Source organism: Mobula birostris, chromosome 24 (assembly GCF_030028105.1).
Source record: "Mobula birostris isolate sMobBir1 chromosome 24, sMobBir1.hap1, whole genome shotgun sequence".
Classification (NCBI taxonomy): domain Eukaryota; kingdom Metazoa; phylum Chordata; class Chondrichthyes; order Myliobatiformes; family Myliobatidae; genus Mobula; species Mobula birostris.
In genome coordinates this window covers 52,833,292-52,847,086 of record NC_092393.1, presented here as the reverse complement: position 1 = coordinate 52,847,086, position 13,795 = coordinate 52,833,292, and the positions used below count along the sequence as shown (strand labels likewise).

Below are 13,795 nucleotides of genomic sequence, written 5' to 3'. Positions count from 1 at the left end.
CGGCACATCCTTAGACTGTTGGTCACCGATACAAAACGAAACATTTCATGGTGTTTCGATGTACATGTGACAAAAAAAGCTAATCTTTATAGAATGAGAAGGCTCCAAGGAGATGGGAGAAACTGGGAGGGGACAGACAGAAGAGGTAAAGGGTTGAAGGAGAAGGAATCTAACAGGAGCAGACAATGGGCCATTCCATTTTATTATTCTGGCTTCCACTCCCTTCCTTTTGCAGACCTGATAAAGGGTCTCAGCCCAAAGCGATGACGGTATATTCACCTCCAGAGACACCGCATGACCTGGTTAGTTCCTCTAGCATTTCGGCTTGATGGAAGGAGCCAGAGGGTGGCAGTGAGGCCTGTAACCAGTGGTGTGCTACAGGGATCAGTGCCAGGCCCTCTATTGTTTAGAAGATGTACTAATGATTCAGATATTAAACGGCATGGCTGGTGTATAAAAGACAATGATGAAGGTTGCATAAGTTTACACAGGATCTAGATAAAACAAGAAAGTGGGCAAAGGGCGAAGGAAGATCCTTATTTCAGACAGATGATATGGGATGTATTTTGGGAAGGATATATGCAGTGTAAGACAGGGTCCTCGGGAGTGCTGTAAATCAGAGAGAGCATGAGGTTTAACACACAGTTCCCTGAATGTGGTGACACAGTCAGACAGGGTGGTGAAGACGGCACAGGGCTGTGGACAGAGCATTGTATACACAAGTCGGGATGTCTTGTTGCAGCTATACCAAGTGCTGTTGAGACCGCAAATGGAATATACTGTGTGCAGTGCTGGAAATTACACACACACAGTGCTGAAGGAACTCAGCAGCTCAGGCAGCGTCAAGGGATGCTATGATCAATGACATCTGTGAACTCTTTATTCCCCACCAAAGCCTAAACTGCTGAGTTCTGTTTACTTATTCTTATTGAGAGATACATTGTGGAACAGGCCCTTCCAGCCCCCCAGCAACTCAACTACTTTACACTAGCCTAACTGCAGAATCATTTACAATGACCTGTTAACCTACTAAGGGCTGATTTGTACTTGTGTGTATGGGCTACGCCGTAGGCCTGATTTTATACTTTTGCGTAGCCCTATGCTGTAGTGAGCACGCGTAGTTGTGTCTGCGTCACTCTGCAATTCACCACCAATGCTAGTTGCCGGTCTATGCCACTGTGTTGAGTTTCTTTGTGAGAGGCATGGACGAGGAAATGCATTTCAAATATTTTCCGATGTCGGCAGGTAGATTTGACAATTTGGTTCATCTACTCCATCCATTTATTTCGCATCAGTGTACAGACGTGGCAGAGAAGAGCAACCGGAAATGCGTAGGAGGAAATGCGATGCTACCAAGCGGACCAATCACAATTATTGTGGTCTGCGTCGCCGCGATGCGTTAGTTACATTTTTGGGGAGGTGCACGTCACCCTACGGCGTAGGGTATGCAGTACCTACAGCGTACATTTGACGTAGAAGTATAAATTGGGCTTAACTGTAGGTCTTTGGAACGTGAGAGGAAACTGGAGCACCCCAGAGGAAACCCATGCGGTCACAGGAAGAATGTACAAACTCCTTACAGACAGCGCTGGAACTGAACTCGGAACTCCGATGCTCCGCAATATAATAGCATTGCGCCAAGTGCCTCATCAATCTTGAGAAAGTGAAGAGAGGTTTCACAATGAAGTTGACAGACTTGAATTAGAAGGAGAAACTGGAATTTGAGGGATCACCTTACAGAAGTATATAAAATCATGAGGGGCTTAGACAAGATGAATGTCACACTTCTCCAGAGCAGAGAAGTGTAAAACTAGGGCACAGATTTAAATCTTTCGCTTCTCACTTTACAAGGAAACTGAGGTATAAGTATTTCCACACAGAAGGTGGTGGTTATATAGAGCGAGCTGCCAGAGGAAGTAATAAAGCGGGTAAAATTTCAACATTTAAAAGATATTTGTACAGTTTCATGAATAGCAAAGGCTAAAGGAAATGTTGGCCAATTAACAGATATGTAGGACTAGCTCATGAAGGAACCTTGGTTGGCAGGACAAGAAGGGTGGAAGGACTTGTTTCTGTGCTGTATAACTCTATTGACTATGACTAAAGTTATACAAAAATGACACAATACCAAGACTGAATTGGTCTTTTAGATATTCTGAAGTCGCCAATTGCATCTTATTTAAATTTATCCTCTTTAACTGTAAAAAGGCAACGGAATATAACTTACCATAGTATATCATGTCGTATATATCAGATAGCTTAGAATACCAGTGTTATTTGCTGTTTAACAGTGTAAGAGAGACAGAAATAAATGAACTTAAGAGAATCACCACATTCCCAAACCGAGGAATAAATGAGACTGTTGAATCCCTTATAATAGAATTGGATACATACTAGACTCACGGCCCAGGGTCCCAAGTCCAAAAACCTTCCCAGCAAATCGAGTGCTCGCAGACGGTGGACTTGGCTAAGCAATACCTAACAGAGGCAAAAGATAGGAAGTAATTAACAAGAGAAAAATGTGTTTCGTTGGGTACAGGCAACTTGCAGCATCATCCATTTTACAGAGTAGCCTGGAGAGAAATGTTTAAACTATGGAATACATTTCTTTACATTTTGAACCAAAGACCTAACAACAAGCTATCTTAATACTTCTGCTGAATACTGTCCTAGTTATAAATACAGTCATTTGAACTAGAAGGTTTACAGAGGAACTCAGGAACAGTGTGAAGCCATTCAGCCCATCAGGACACATCTACATTCATTAAGATCATGATTATTCCATCTGAGCATCTTTGCTCCATATCCCATGCTCTTAGCCTAATACAAATCTACCGTTCTGTTTTGAGAAGTTCAATTGATACATCACTCTGATCATTTTGGAGAAGAAAATTTTCTGCTACTGTGTTTTAAACCTATGATCTTTTGTCAGAACCGTGAAAAGTTCTAATGAAAAGTCACTGGTTGCAAACTTTATAAACACAAGAGATTCTGCAGAAGCTGGAAATTTTAAGCAACACACACACAAAGTGCTGGAGGAACTCAGCAGTTCAGACAGCAGCTATGGCCAACACCCTTCAGGAGTGACCCTTCCTCACCCTTCATGAAGTAACCCTTCCTCACACCTGAAGGGTCTTGACCTGAAACATTTACTTTTTATTCCTCTCCATAGATGCTGCCTAAACTCCTGAGCTCTTCCAGAATTTTGTGTGTTGATCCAAAAACATTAACTGTTTCTTGCTTCTTCAGTGATACTTGAACTGCTCAGTATTTCTATCATTTTCTGTTTTATTTCAGATTTCCAGCACCTGCAGCAATCAGCATTTTAATTATAATCCTGAATATTTTCTTGAGTCCACAGTCATGTTATTCTTTATGAATTATGCATATTATTGGTTAGGTCACCATGATTTCTGTGCATTTCGTGACTACTTCTTGCAACAGCTCATTAGAAAGAATCTTATCATACTCCTACAGAATGAGCTGGCAGAGAAAAGAGATGCCAAAGCTCCCAATTTGGAATTTAAGTGGGAATTAAGAACAATGAAGGAAGGGAAGCAGGATAATTTAAATGAAATTTTATGGAACTAAAATTTGCGTACCATAATTGAAGTAGAAATGGCAGCACAGAAAGAAACAGTGCTGCCCATCTTGGTGAAAATCTTAGCTACGCTGCATCAAGGAACTGTGATAGAAGGTTCCAACAGGAGGTTAGAAAGACAGTGTCATGGATGTACTTGCAAGCATTATCTAAAAGATGACTTACACCCAGTACCTCAGAATGAGGGGTACAGTTATTCTTAGATATTTCACTAAGAGGGAGCGAGGCTCTTGGAATAAAAGTTCGATGAACAAAATTCAGGCAGTGGCATGGAAAAAGATGAGCAACAGGGTCCCATTACTGTCCGGACGTCGATACTGAAGATTGAAGCCTGAAAGTCAGCTGGAAGTCGTAGCCCAAAGGCCTGTCCTGCAGTTGTATGACTGTCAGTGCACATCCTCAGGTATGTTGTGGTTAATACGAGTGACGCATTTCACTGTATGTTTCAATATACGTGTGATAAATAAAGCTGACAGAAGACTAGCTGTAGATCCTCCTCCCACTCTTCTGTTTATTTTCCTTCAGTCTATTCCCCTAGTAACAGTTTCTATCACATCTGATCTGATTACAACAATGTCAACACCAGTGACTTAAGTTAGCTTCTTCTTTCTTTCACCATAACTTTCCCTCCAGTTGGCAGGAGTCTTAACTAAGTCTTCTACATTTCCCACACTTCTGCACTCACCCCAAAAAAGTTGGGTCCACTTGATTTCAATTTCCAGCCCATTCAGCTGCAACATTCCGCCAATAGATACAATTTTCCCCTCCTGAACCATCCTTGTTCAGCATTTTGAACATACCATTCTTGGTCACCGTCTTCCCTGTCCACGAACTACTCCTCTTCACATGGCTCTTTCCCCATGTAACTGAGGGAAATGCAACTCCTATCCCCTTAATTCTTCCCTTCTCACAATGCAGGGATCCAAAGAGTCCATCCAGGGAAAAAAATGATCCACCCTCACTTCTAATATAGCATATTTCATTTATGCTTCACAGCAAGCCACCTCTGTGCTAGAGATGCCAAATAGACACTGGGTGACTGTTTTGTGAAAGACCTCAATTCAGTTTACACGGCTGATGCCCAGTTTCCCGTTTGCCGACATCTTTAATTCTGCATCACACTACTACCACACAATGCTTTTGTGTAGATTGTACTAGGACACTCACATCTCTCTGAATCTCAGAGCTCTGCAATCCCTGGATGTTTAAATAATTGTATCTTGTTTCATTTCCCTGGCAAAATGCATAACTCTACTTTTTCCCGTATTATTCTCTATTTGTCAGATCTTCGGTCAACCATCCAAATATCAACACTCCTTCGTACTTTCCTTACGTCCTCGTCAAAACTTAACAGTACCTTCTTATCTACCTTTCAGCCATCAGAAAATTTAACTTCAGTGTCTTGGGCGACATCATTTATATAAATTGTAAATCGTTGAGGCTGCAGCATTTACATTCGTGGATTAGAAAAAAAACTCATCATCTACTCTCTGTTCCCAAATAGCTAGCCATCATTTATCCAACCTATATTTGCCTCCTTTTATTTTCTATAATAACCTTTGATGTTTTAATAATCTCCAGGGCCAGGGAGGACAAGGAGAAATGAAGTAGTGAACCTATCATTTACAATAAGTAAATTCAAGCATGTTACATGCACCAGTACATGAATCTCATTTGTTGTGCATTCAAATTCAATAACGGTATTTCACTAGAAGCGATCAATTAACCGAATAGTCCAAACTATGGTTTTCATGCGTAAAACATTAAATGATTCATTTCTCAGCAAACTCATTGTAGAATTATTCAAAAATAAAATTCAAAAATAATGAGTTTTAAGGGCATATACCACAACTATATTTGACCCAGTATATTAGTTAAGGGGAATGATTCATTATTTCTGATCACGTATCCAAGCATACTTGAAATGCTGAACACTAATCATTCTTCCAAATATATTATGCAGTCTACTCGCAGGATGTTACTGAATTGAAGTTTTAATTCTAAAACTCAAATATATAAAGTCTAACAGACCATTGTATTTTTGTTTATATATGCTTGTGCTAAATTAGAAATTTCTGAGCCATCCACATATATCAGTTTAAAAATAAAATTAACCCACAGTCTTTCAGAGTTGATTGAACGCTTTCTGTTCCATCACAGACACTTTGCTGTTATGCTCACCTGCAGAACAATTGGCAACTGCTCGGGGGGATTCCTGTTCTCAACGCCCATTGTCAGCCACACTTGGAATGCTGTGAGCTGCTCGGCAAAAAATGGACTGTGCTGCAAAAGATATTCATGACAACAGGCATCATTGCAAAGATTTATCCTCTACCTAATTCTACAAGTACTTTCTATGCCCTAATCAACCAAAAAATTATTTGATCTTCATCTTCATAAGTTTTATGATATATTCACATCTTACGGACAAGATGTGAAGGAGGAGAAGATGGCAACACGACGGCAGCGCGCGCGGCCACTAGGGGGTGATGTCTATTATCTGTCAAGTAGGGGACCGTGCACAATCCTGATTTGATGGAGATGGACGTGAGAGTACGGAGGAACATCTGGAAAACTTCTGAAATGCCCGCTTCGCTGCCGCTGCTACTGAGTGGTAACCGGAATCGCTGGAGCAGAAGACCCTGAAATTCTTGGCTTTGCGTGCTTCAGTGGCCGGGGCGAGGTCGAAGGCGCTCGGCAGAGGATGGTGCTCGGGAGGCTGTATCAGAGAGGCTGGTCGGAAGCTCAAAGTTTTCGGACGGATGGACTCAGTGTCAGCTGTGGTCAGCTGCTTCCAAGGCATCGGCAAGTTGATGGTGCCTGAAGGTTTATAGCAGGGAGCTTCTCCCTTTTGCTGCCTGCTATCGGGGACTTAGGAGTCGACCGACTCGGGGACTTTTGAGATTTTATTTACCGTGCCCATGGTTTGTTCTTCATCAAATTATGGCATTGCTTTGCACTGCTGTAACTATATGTTACAATTATGTGGTTCTGTCAGTGTTAGTCTTTGGTTTGTTCTGTTTTCTGTGATATCACTCTGGAGAAACATTGCATCACTTGTTAATGCATGTATGCATTTCTAAACGACAATAAAAGAGGACTGAGTGTTCTCATAATCTAGAACTTTATAAGCGTTGATGAGCAGAGGGATTTGGGGACCAAGTTCATAGCTGTCTGAAAGTGGCTGCACAGGTTGTCAGGGTGGTTAAGGAGGTGTATGGCATGCTTGTCTTTATTAGTCAAGGATTGAATTCAAAAGCCAGGAAGTTATATTGCAGCTTTATAAAACTCCGGTAGGCTGTATCTGAAGTATTACAAACAGTTCTTGTTGCCCCCATTATAGGACAGATGTCGAGACTTTGACAGAATGACCAGGATGCCGCATGGATCAGAGGGGGTGTGCTATCATGAAAGGCTGGACAAACTTGGGTTGTTTTCACAGGAACGACAAAAGCTGAGGGGAGAACTGGGAACGGTTTATATGGTTATGAGAGGCATAGATAGAGCAGACAGGCAGCATCTTTTTCCCGGGGTTGACATGTCTAATACCAGAGGGCATGCATTTAAAGTGCGGGGGGTAATTTCAAAAGAGATGCCAGGGGAAAATTGTTCTTTTGTTTTACAGAGTGGTGGTTGTCTGGAATGTGCTGCCGGGGTGGTGTTAGAGGCAGAAATATTAGACACTTTTAAAAGATATATGGATAGACAAATACATGTAAGAAAAATAGAAGGATATGGGCAATGTACAGGCAGAAGAAATTAGTTTAGGTGGCCATTTGTTTACTAATTTAATTGATTTGGAGAACATTCTGGGCTGAAGGCTTGTTCCTCTGCTGTATTGTTCTACATTCCATGTTATTGCCTTTGAATGGGTAGGCGACAATGTATTAATTGGTGGTGAACTGAAAGCTCTAGGAGGCTTAAAGGATATGGTAAAAGAGTGACTTCCATGAGTAAAACTTGTTCCTTCTGCAGAGATGGTAAAATCCCATTACTTTAAGACCATAAGACATAGGAGCAGAATTAGGTCATTTGGCCTATTGGGTCTGTTCTGCCATTCCATCATGGCTAATCTATTACTTCTTTCAACCCCATTCTCCTGCCTTCTTCCTGTAACCTTATTTATCAAGAAACTATAAACCTCCACCTTAAATATACCCAATGACTTGTGACAATGAATTCCACAGATTTACTACCCTATGGCTGAATAAATGCCTCATCTCTGGTCTAAAGGGACGACCTTGTATTCTGAAGCTGTGCCCTCAGATCCTAGACTCCCCCACTATAGGAAACATCCTCCATATCCACTCTATCGAGGCCATAAGACAATAAAATATAGCAGAAGCAGGCCAGTTGGCCCATCGAGTCTGCTCTGGCATTTCATCATGGTTATTTATTTCCCTCTCAGCCCCGGTCTCCCGCATTTTCCCGGTATCCCTTCATGCCCTGACTAACAAGATAGACAAAGGAGAGTCAGTTGATGTTGTGTACTTGGATTTTCAGAAGGTCTTTGACAAGGTGCCACACATGAGGCTGCTTAACATGCTATGCGCCCAAGGTACTACAGGAAAAATTCCAGCATGAATAAAGCAGGGCCTGAATGGCAGGAGGCAAAAAGTGGGAATAAAGGGAGCTTTTTCTCACTGGCTGCCAGTGACTAGTGGTGTTCCACAGTGATCTGTGTTGGGACCGATTCATTTTACATTATATGTCAATGATTTGAATGATGGAATTGATGGCGTTGTTGCAAAATTTGCAGACGATATGAATATAGGTGAAGGGACAAGTAGTTTTAAGGAAGTTGAGAGACTACACAAGGACTTGGGCAGATTAGGAGAATGGGCGAAGAAATGACAGATGAAAAGATAGTGTTGGGTGTATGGTCATGCACTTTGGTAGAAGAAATGAAAGGGTTGACAATTTTCTAAATGGAGATAAGATACAAAACACTGAGGCACAAAGGGACTTGGGAGCCCTCGTGCAGGATTGAATGGCCTGTCATATGAAAAGTGTTTGATTGCTCTGGGCCTGTATTCACTAGAATTTAAAAGAATGAGGGGTGCCCTCATTGAAATCTGTCGAATGGTGAAAGGCCTTAATAGAGTGCATGTGGAGACGATGTTTCCTCTGATGTGACAGTCTAAGACCAGAGGACACAATCTCAGAATAGAGGTATCCTATTAGAATGGAGATGAGGAGGAATAACTTTAGTCAGAGAGTGGTGAATTTGTGAAATTATTTGCCACAGGCAGCTGTGGAGGCCAAATCTTTATGTATATTTAAGCAAGAGGATGATAGATTCATGACTGGTAGGGCATGAAGTGGTATAGGAAGAAAGGAGAAGATGGAGCTGGGGGATAATTGGATTAGTGATGATGAAATGTCAGAGCAGACATGATGGACCAAGTGGCCTAATTCTGTTCCTATATCTTATGGTCTAATGGACTAATCAATAATCTATCAGTCTCTGCCTTAAATATACCCTTGGCCTACACAGCTGCCTGTGGCAATGAATTCCACAGATTCACCACTCTCTGGCTAAAGAATTTCCTCCCTACCTACATTATTAATGGGCATCCCTCTATTCTGAGGCTGCGTCAGGTTTTAGATTCACGCACCATAAGAAACATGCTCTCCAAATCTACTATGTCAAGGCCTTTCAACATTTAATAGATTTCAATGATATCCCCTCCTCATTGTTCTGAATTCCAGTGAGTACAGGCCCAGAGCCATCAAAAGCTCCTCATAAGACAAGCCTTTCAATCCTGGAATCCTTTTCTTGGACCTTCTTTGAATCCTCTCCAATGTAAGTACATGCTTCCTTATGGATAAGGGTCATATAACTGATCACAATACTCCAAATGAAGCCTCAACAGTGCCTTAACATCTAACACTACATCCTTGTATTTATATCCTAAACCTCTCATACAGCCTCTCAAACGCTAACATTGCATTTGCGTTCCTCGCCATCGATTCAACCTGCAAATTAACCTTTAGGGAATCCTGCGTGAGGACCCTCAGGTCTCTTTGCATCTCCGACTTTTGAATTTTCTCTTCATTTGGAAAATAGTCTGGGCTTTTACTTCTACCAAAGTGCATGAACATACACTTCCATTCACTGCATTTCATCTGCTTTTCAATATTTGACATAGGTTTCAACAAGATTCCTCCTCGTTCTTCTAAACCCCAAGAGTACAGGCCTAGAGCATCAAATAAAGTAACCCTGTCATTCCTGGTATCATTCCAGTCCCTGTCATTCCCGGTATCATTCCAGTGAACCTCCTCTGGACTCTCTCCAATGCCAGTACAATCCATTCTTACAAAGATGAGGGCCCCAAAGTTGGACGAGAAGGGTGCTAAATTATAGTGTTCCTAACTAATAAATTGAATTTTTTTTTCAATTGCTCATCTTAATTTAAAAAGAGAAGTGGGAGCAAGTGAAGAGCATGCACAACGGGAAACAAAATAAAGTAGAGTGAATCTCAGGCAAAATTTAAACAAACTTTGAGTTTATGTATTTGTACATATTGAAAGGTTATGATTTTTAAAGGCAGTAATTTTAAGATGCAATTTTAATCCATCCCGGTGGTAATAGTGAGGGATCACCATGTTAAGTCTCATGCTCTCTTCAACCTGAGCTGGTACTTTATAAATTAAAAAGACATGCAAATATTATCTTGGGGAATGGTTATTAATCCAGTGAGTGCTAGCAACTACATTTGCAATATCAATAACACAGAAAAGCCACAGTAGGACACCTTGAGGTATAAGAAAAATGATCAGATATCAAAAGAAATGTACAGAGGTGTTACCATGACCTTGGTCAAAGAAGTGCATTTCTAAAATGATATGATGGAAAAGCATTGAAAAATCAAAGGCACTAGGGAACTTGGAACCAAACAACATCAGTAACGTAGGATTCTTGAGCAGGTACGAAAGCAGCAGCTTCAGAGACTGTACAGTTAAAAAGTTTTGGAAGAATCAAAGATGCTTAATGGCACTGCGGACAACATCAAAATGGAAGAGTTTCGTGGTATATAGGTCAAAGCAGAAGTGTTGTTAAAGACAGCGAGGAAAGAGGATAATGATAAGAACACAAACTTTGTGGTACGGTTGAAATCCCTAGCTAAAGAATTTCCATAATGCTAACAGGATGTGTGCTTGTCTTTCGAGACAGCACCATCAAAATAAATTCTCAATGGCTGCTACTCAGAGATAATGTTTTAGGGTGATGACATTTCATTACAAGTTAGAAGTTCACCTCTTTTTTTTTTGCCAAGTAGGGGGAAGGTGAACAAAAGGGAAGACTATCAGGGTGGAGTAAAACAATTCAAAATACTTCATATCAAAAGAATTGATATTGGGGGAAAAGTCTAACTTGCAGTAACTGCAGCAAGGCATCCAAATTGTTTACTGCTACAAAAATGTGTTTTAAAAAAAATAGCTAGATTCAAGTGGCCATAAGACCATAGGACCCTGGAGCAGAAATGGCCCATTCAGCCCTCCAAATCTACACCACTGAAACCTACTGCAGAAACACTGAGCAGCTTCTGGAAAATGTAGAATTAGCTACACTACTTTTACTAGAACATTTACTGAGCAATTATACATATATAGGTGATTATACAAAAATTCCAAGCAAGCATAGGGGTTAAACAAGAACGTGAGAAAAAAATACCAGAATAATATCAATTCTACACACTAATCAAACAGTGCTAACATAATTTAGCACTTCATTAAACTCACGAGGGGGGGTGTTCTCCCACCTAATAACCAATGACAAGCATTTATAACACAGTTCAAGTAATCACTTTAATCATTTCAGATTATATTAACCAGAATAATTACAGGATATTACATGTAAGATTTTTCATTTTAAGAATAGGTGATTACAATGTTTTTTAAATCAAGACAGGCAACTCACCCTGAAAGCTGTTCCCTCTTCTATAATGGTGGGTAGTTGGGAAAGGCAAATATCCACTGCGAGATCCCAAGCTTGCCTGCAAAGCAATTCAGAAATTCAAACATTGAAGATTTTAAGAGCAATGTGTATTTATTGTTCTAGCTTCTTTGTTAGTGTTCCTACGGCCCTCTTTGAGATCAAATAGCTGGCAAAATCTAGCCTCTGTTCCCTTAAGATCCAGTAAGAGGTCAGACATAGCAGCTTCACAGAGACAACCAAAGGTGCTATTGTCTTTTTTAAACTTATTTTTCACCATCAACAGACAGTAAGTAACTTCCATATTGCCATGGAATATTTCTGGCATCTTTTCTCCAGAACAGCAAATAGACCACATCTGTGTTAGGGTGTCTTCTGGAGTTATGGTATATAGCAAATACTAATTTCAACAGCAATCAATCTTCAGACCTGAACATGGATTGTATGTTGAATTGAAAATGCAGCTCTGAACAATGGTCTTCCTGGAACTGCAGATTGGGGTTGATTGTAAAACAGGAAACACTCATTCACATGAGATGTCCGCATATGCATGAATGCAGCTAGAGAGTTAGTGGGGATTAACATTCATTTTGAGTGTCTGGAGTGTTGATGTGAAGATCATAAGACCCTGCTGGACATTAAAACCTAAAGGCATTGCAGGTCAACCCCATCAGCAAGTTGTTCATTGGCAGAAGATCCGAAGGAGCTGGACTTAGTGTGGGTCGTGCTGCTGCCTACGTCAGAGAGGCATCGGTACACGAAGGCTGTCTGCAGTCTAACAGCAAGTGATCATCTTAGTCACTTTTTTTTGTGATCACGAGACCCTGCTGGACATTGGCAACATGGCATCCTCCAAGTCTGCTTCACGGTCTCAGTCGTAGTGAGGATTAGGCTTCAAACCACGGTATCACCTGTTGGTAGCCATTCAGGAGAGAGGCATCAGAATCAGTGTTCTCCACCAGTGCTGAGGCAGTGTGGCACGGCATACATACAAGCCGGAGTCAGTGCTGTCCTCCAGTGTTCACTCAAACAGAAGACAAGTTGTATTATGTTTGACTGAGGACTGCTGCATTCATGGACTTATGGACTTAGGGACTTGGACATTTTTGTGTGTGACTATATTCTACAGCTGTCTTATATGAGCTATGTGCGTCTTGAGCTGCGAATGACAATTGGTACTGTGTTTTGCACCTTGGCCCTAGAGTAACGCTGTTTCACTTTCACTGTATTCATGGTTATTCATGTACGGTTGAACAACAATTAAACTTGAACTTTACACCATTCTCACTAAATTGTTGGGCAATTCTTTGTGCCATTCTCTTAACAATGTAAATAATTCCAAATCCTTCCTCTTTTTTTTCAAATCACAGTCTGTAAGCCTACTTCAAAATTGTTCTATACTTGTCGCTGTCTTCTTTCATACCCAAGATCTTCAGCACATTGTTACATGTCTATCCACGGCCTCCTCTACTGTAAAGTTGAAGCCACACTCAGGTTGGAGGAACAACATCTATATTCCATCTGGGTAGCCTCCCAACCTGATGGCATGAACAATGACTTCTCCAACTTCCGCTAATGCCCCACCTCCCCCTCGTACCACATCCGTTATTTATTTATATACACACATTCTTTCTCTCACTCTTCTTTTTCTCCCTCTGTCCCTCTCACTATACCTCTCGCCCATCCTCTGGGTTTTTCCCCCCATCCCCCCTTTCCTTCTCCCTGGGCCTCCTGTCCCATGATCTTCTCATATCCCTTTTGCCAATCACCTGTCCAGCTCTTGGTTCCATCCCTCCCCCTCCTGCCTTCTATCATTTTGGATCTCCCCCTCCCTCTTCCAAATCTCTTACTAGCTCTTCCTTCAGTTAGTCCTGACGAAGGGTCTCGGCCCAAAACGTTGACTGTACCTCTTCCTAGAGATGCTGCCTGGCCTGCTGCGTTCACCAGCAACTTTGATGTGTGTTGCTTGAATTTCCAGCATCTGCAGAATTCCTCGTGTTTAGATCTGGCAAAGTTATTTCCCATGGTAGGGGATTCTAGGGCAAGAGGGCACAACTTCACGATTGAAGGGTGTCCTTTTAGAACTGAGATGCAGAGAAATTACTTTAGTCAGAGGGTGGTAAATCTGTGGAATTTGTTGCCATGACGGCTGTGGAGGCCATGTCACTGGGTGTATTTAAGGCAGAGATAGATAGGTTATTGATTAGCCAGGACATCAAAGGGTATTGGGTGAAAGCAGGAGAGTGGGGATGACT

At 41.4% G+C, this 13,795-nt stretch overlaps 1 protein-coding gene across 3 annotated transcripts in view; it reads right to left on the bottom strand.

Moving 5' to 3' along the window:
* The window catches only part of rptor (regulatory associated protein of MTOR, complex 1), a 491,598-nt gene that overhangs the window by 232,499 nt on the left and 245,304 nt on the right, over positions 1-13,795 (bottom strand). For all 3 annotated transcript variants that reach the window (XM_072241994.1, XM_072241995.1, XM_072241996.1), the window contains exons 10-12: positions 11,526-11,601; positions 5,783-5,884; positions 2,395-2,478 (exon numbers count right to left, since the gene is read on the bottom strand). In XM_072241994.1, coding sequence (XP_072098095.1) covers positions 2,395-2,478; positions 5,783-5,884; positions 11,526-11,601 — 262 coding nt within the window. The remainder of the gene's footprint in view (positions 1-2,394; positions 2,479-5,782; positions 5,885-11,525; positions 11,602-13,795) is intronic.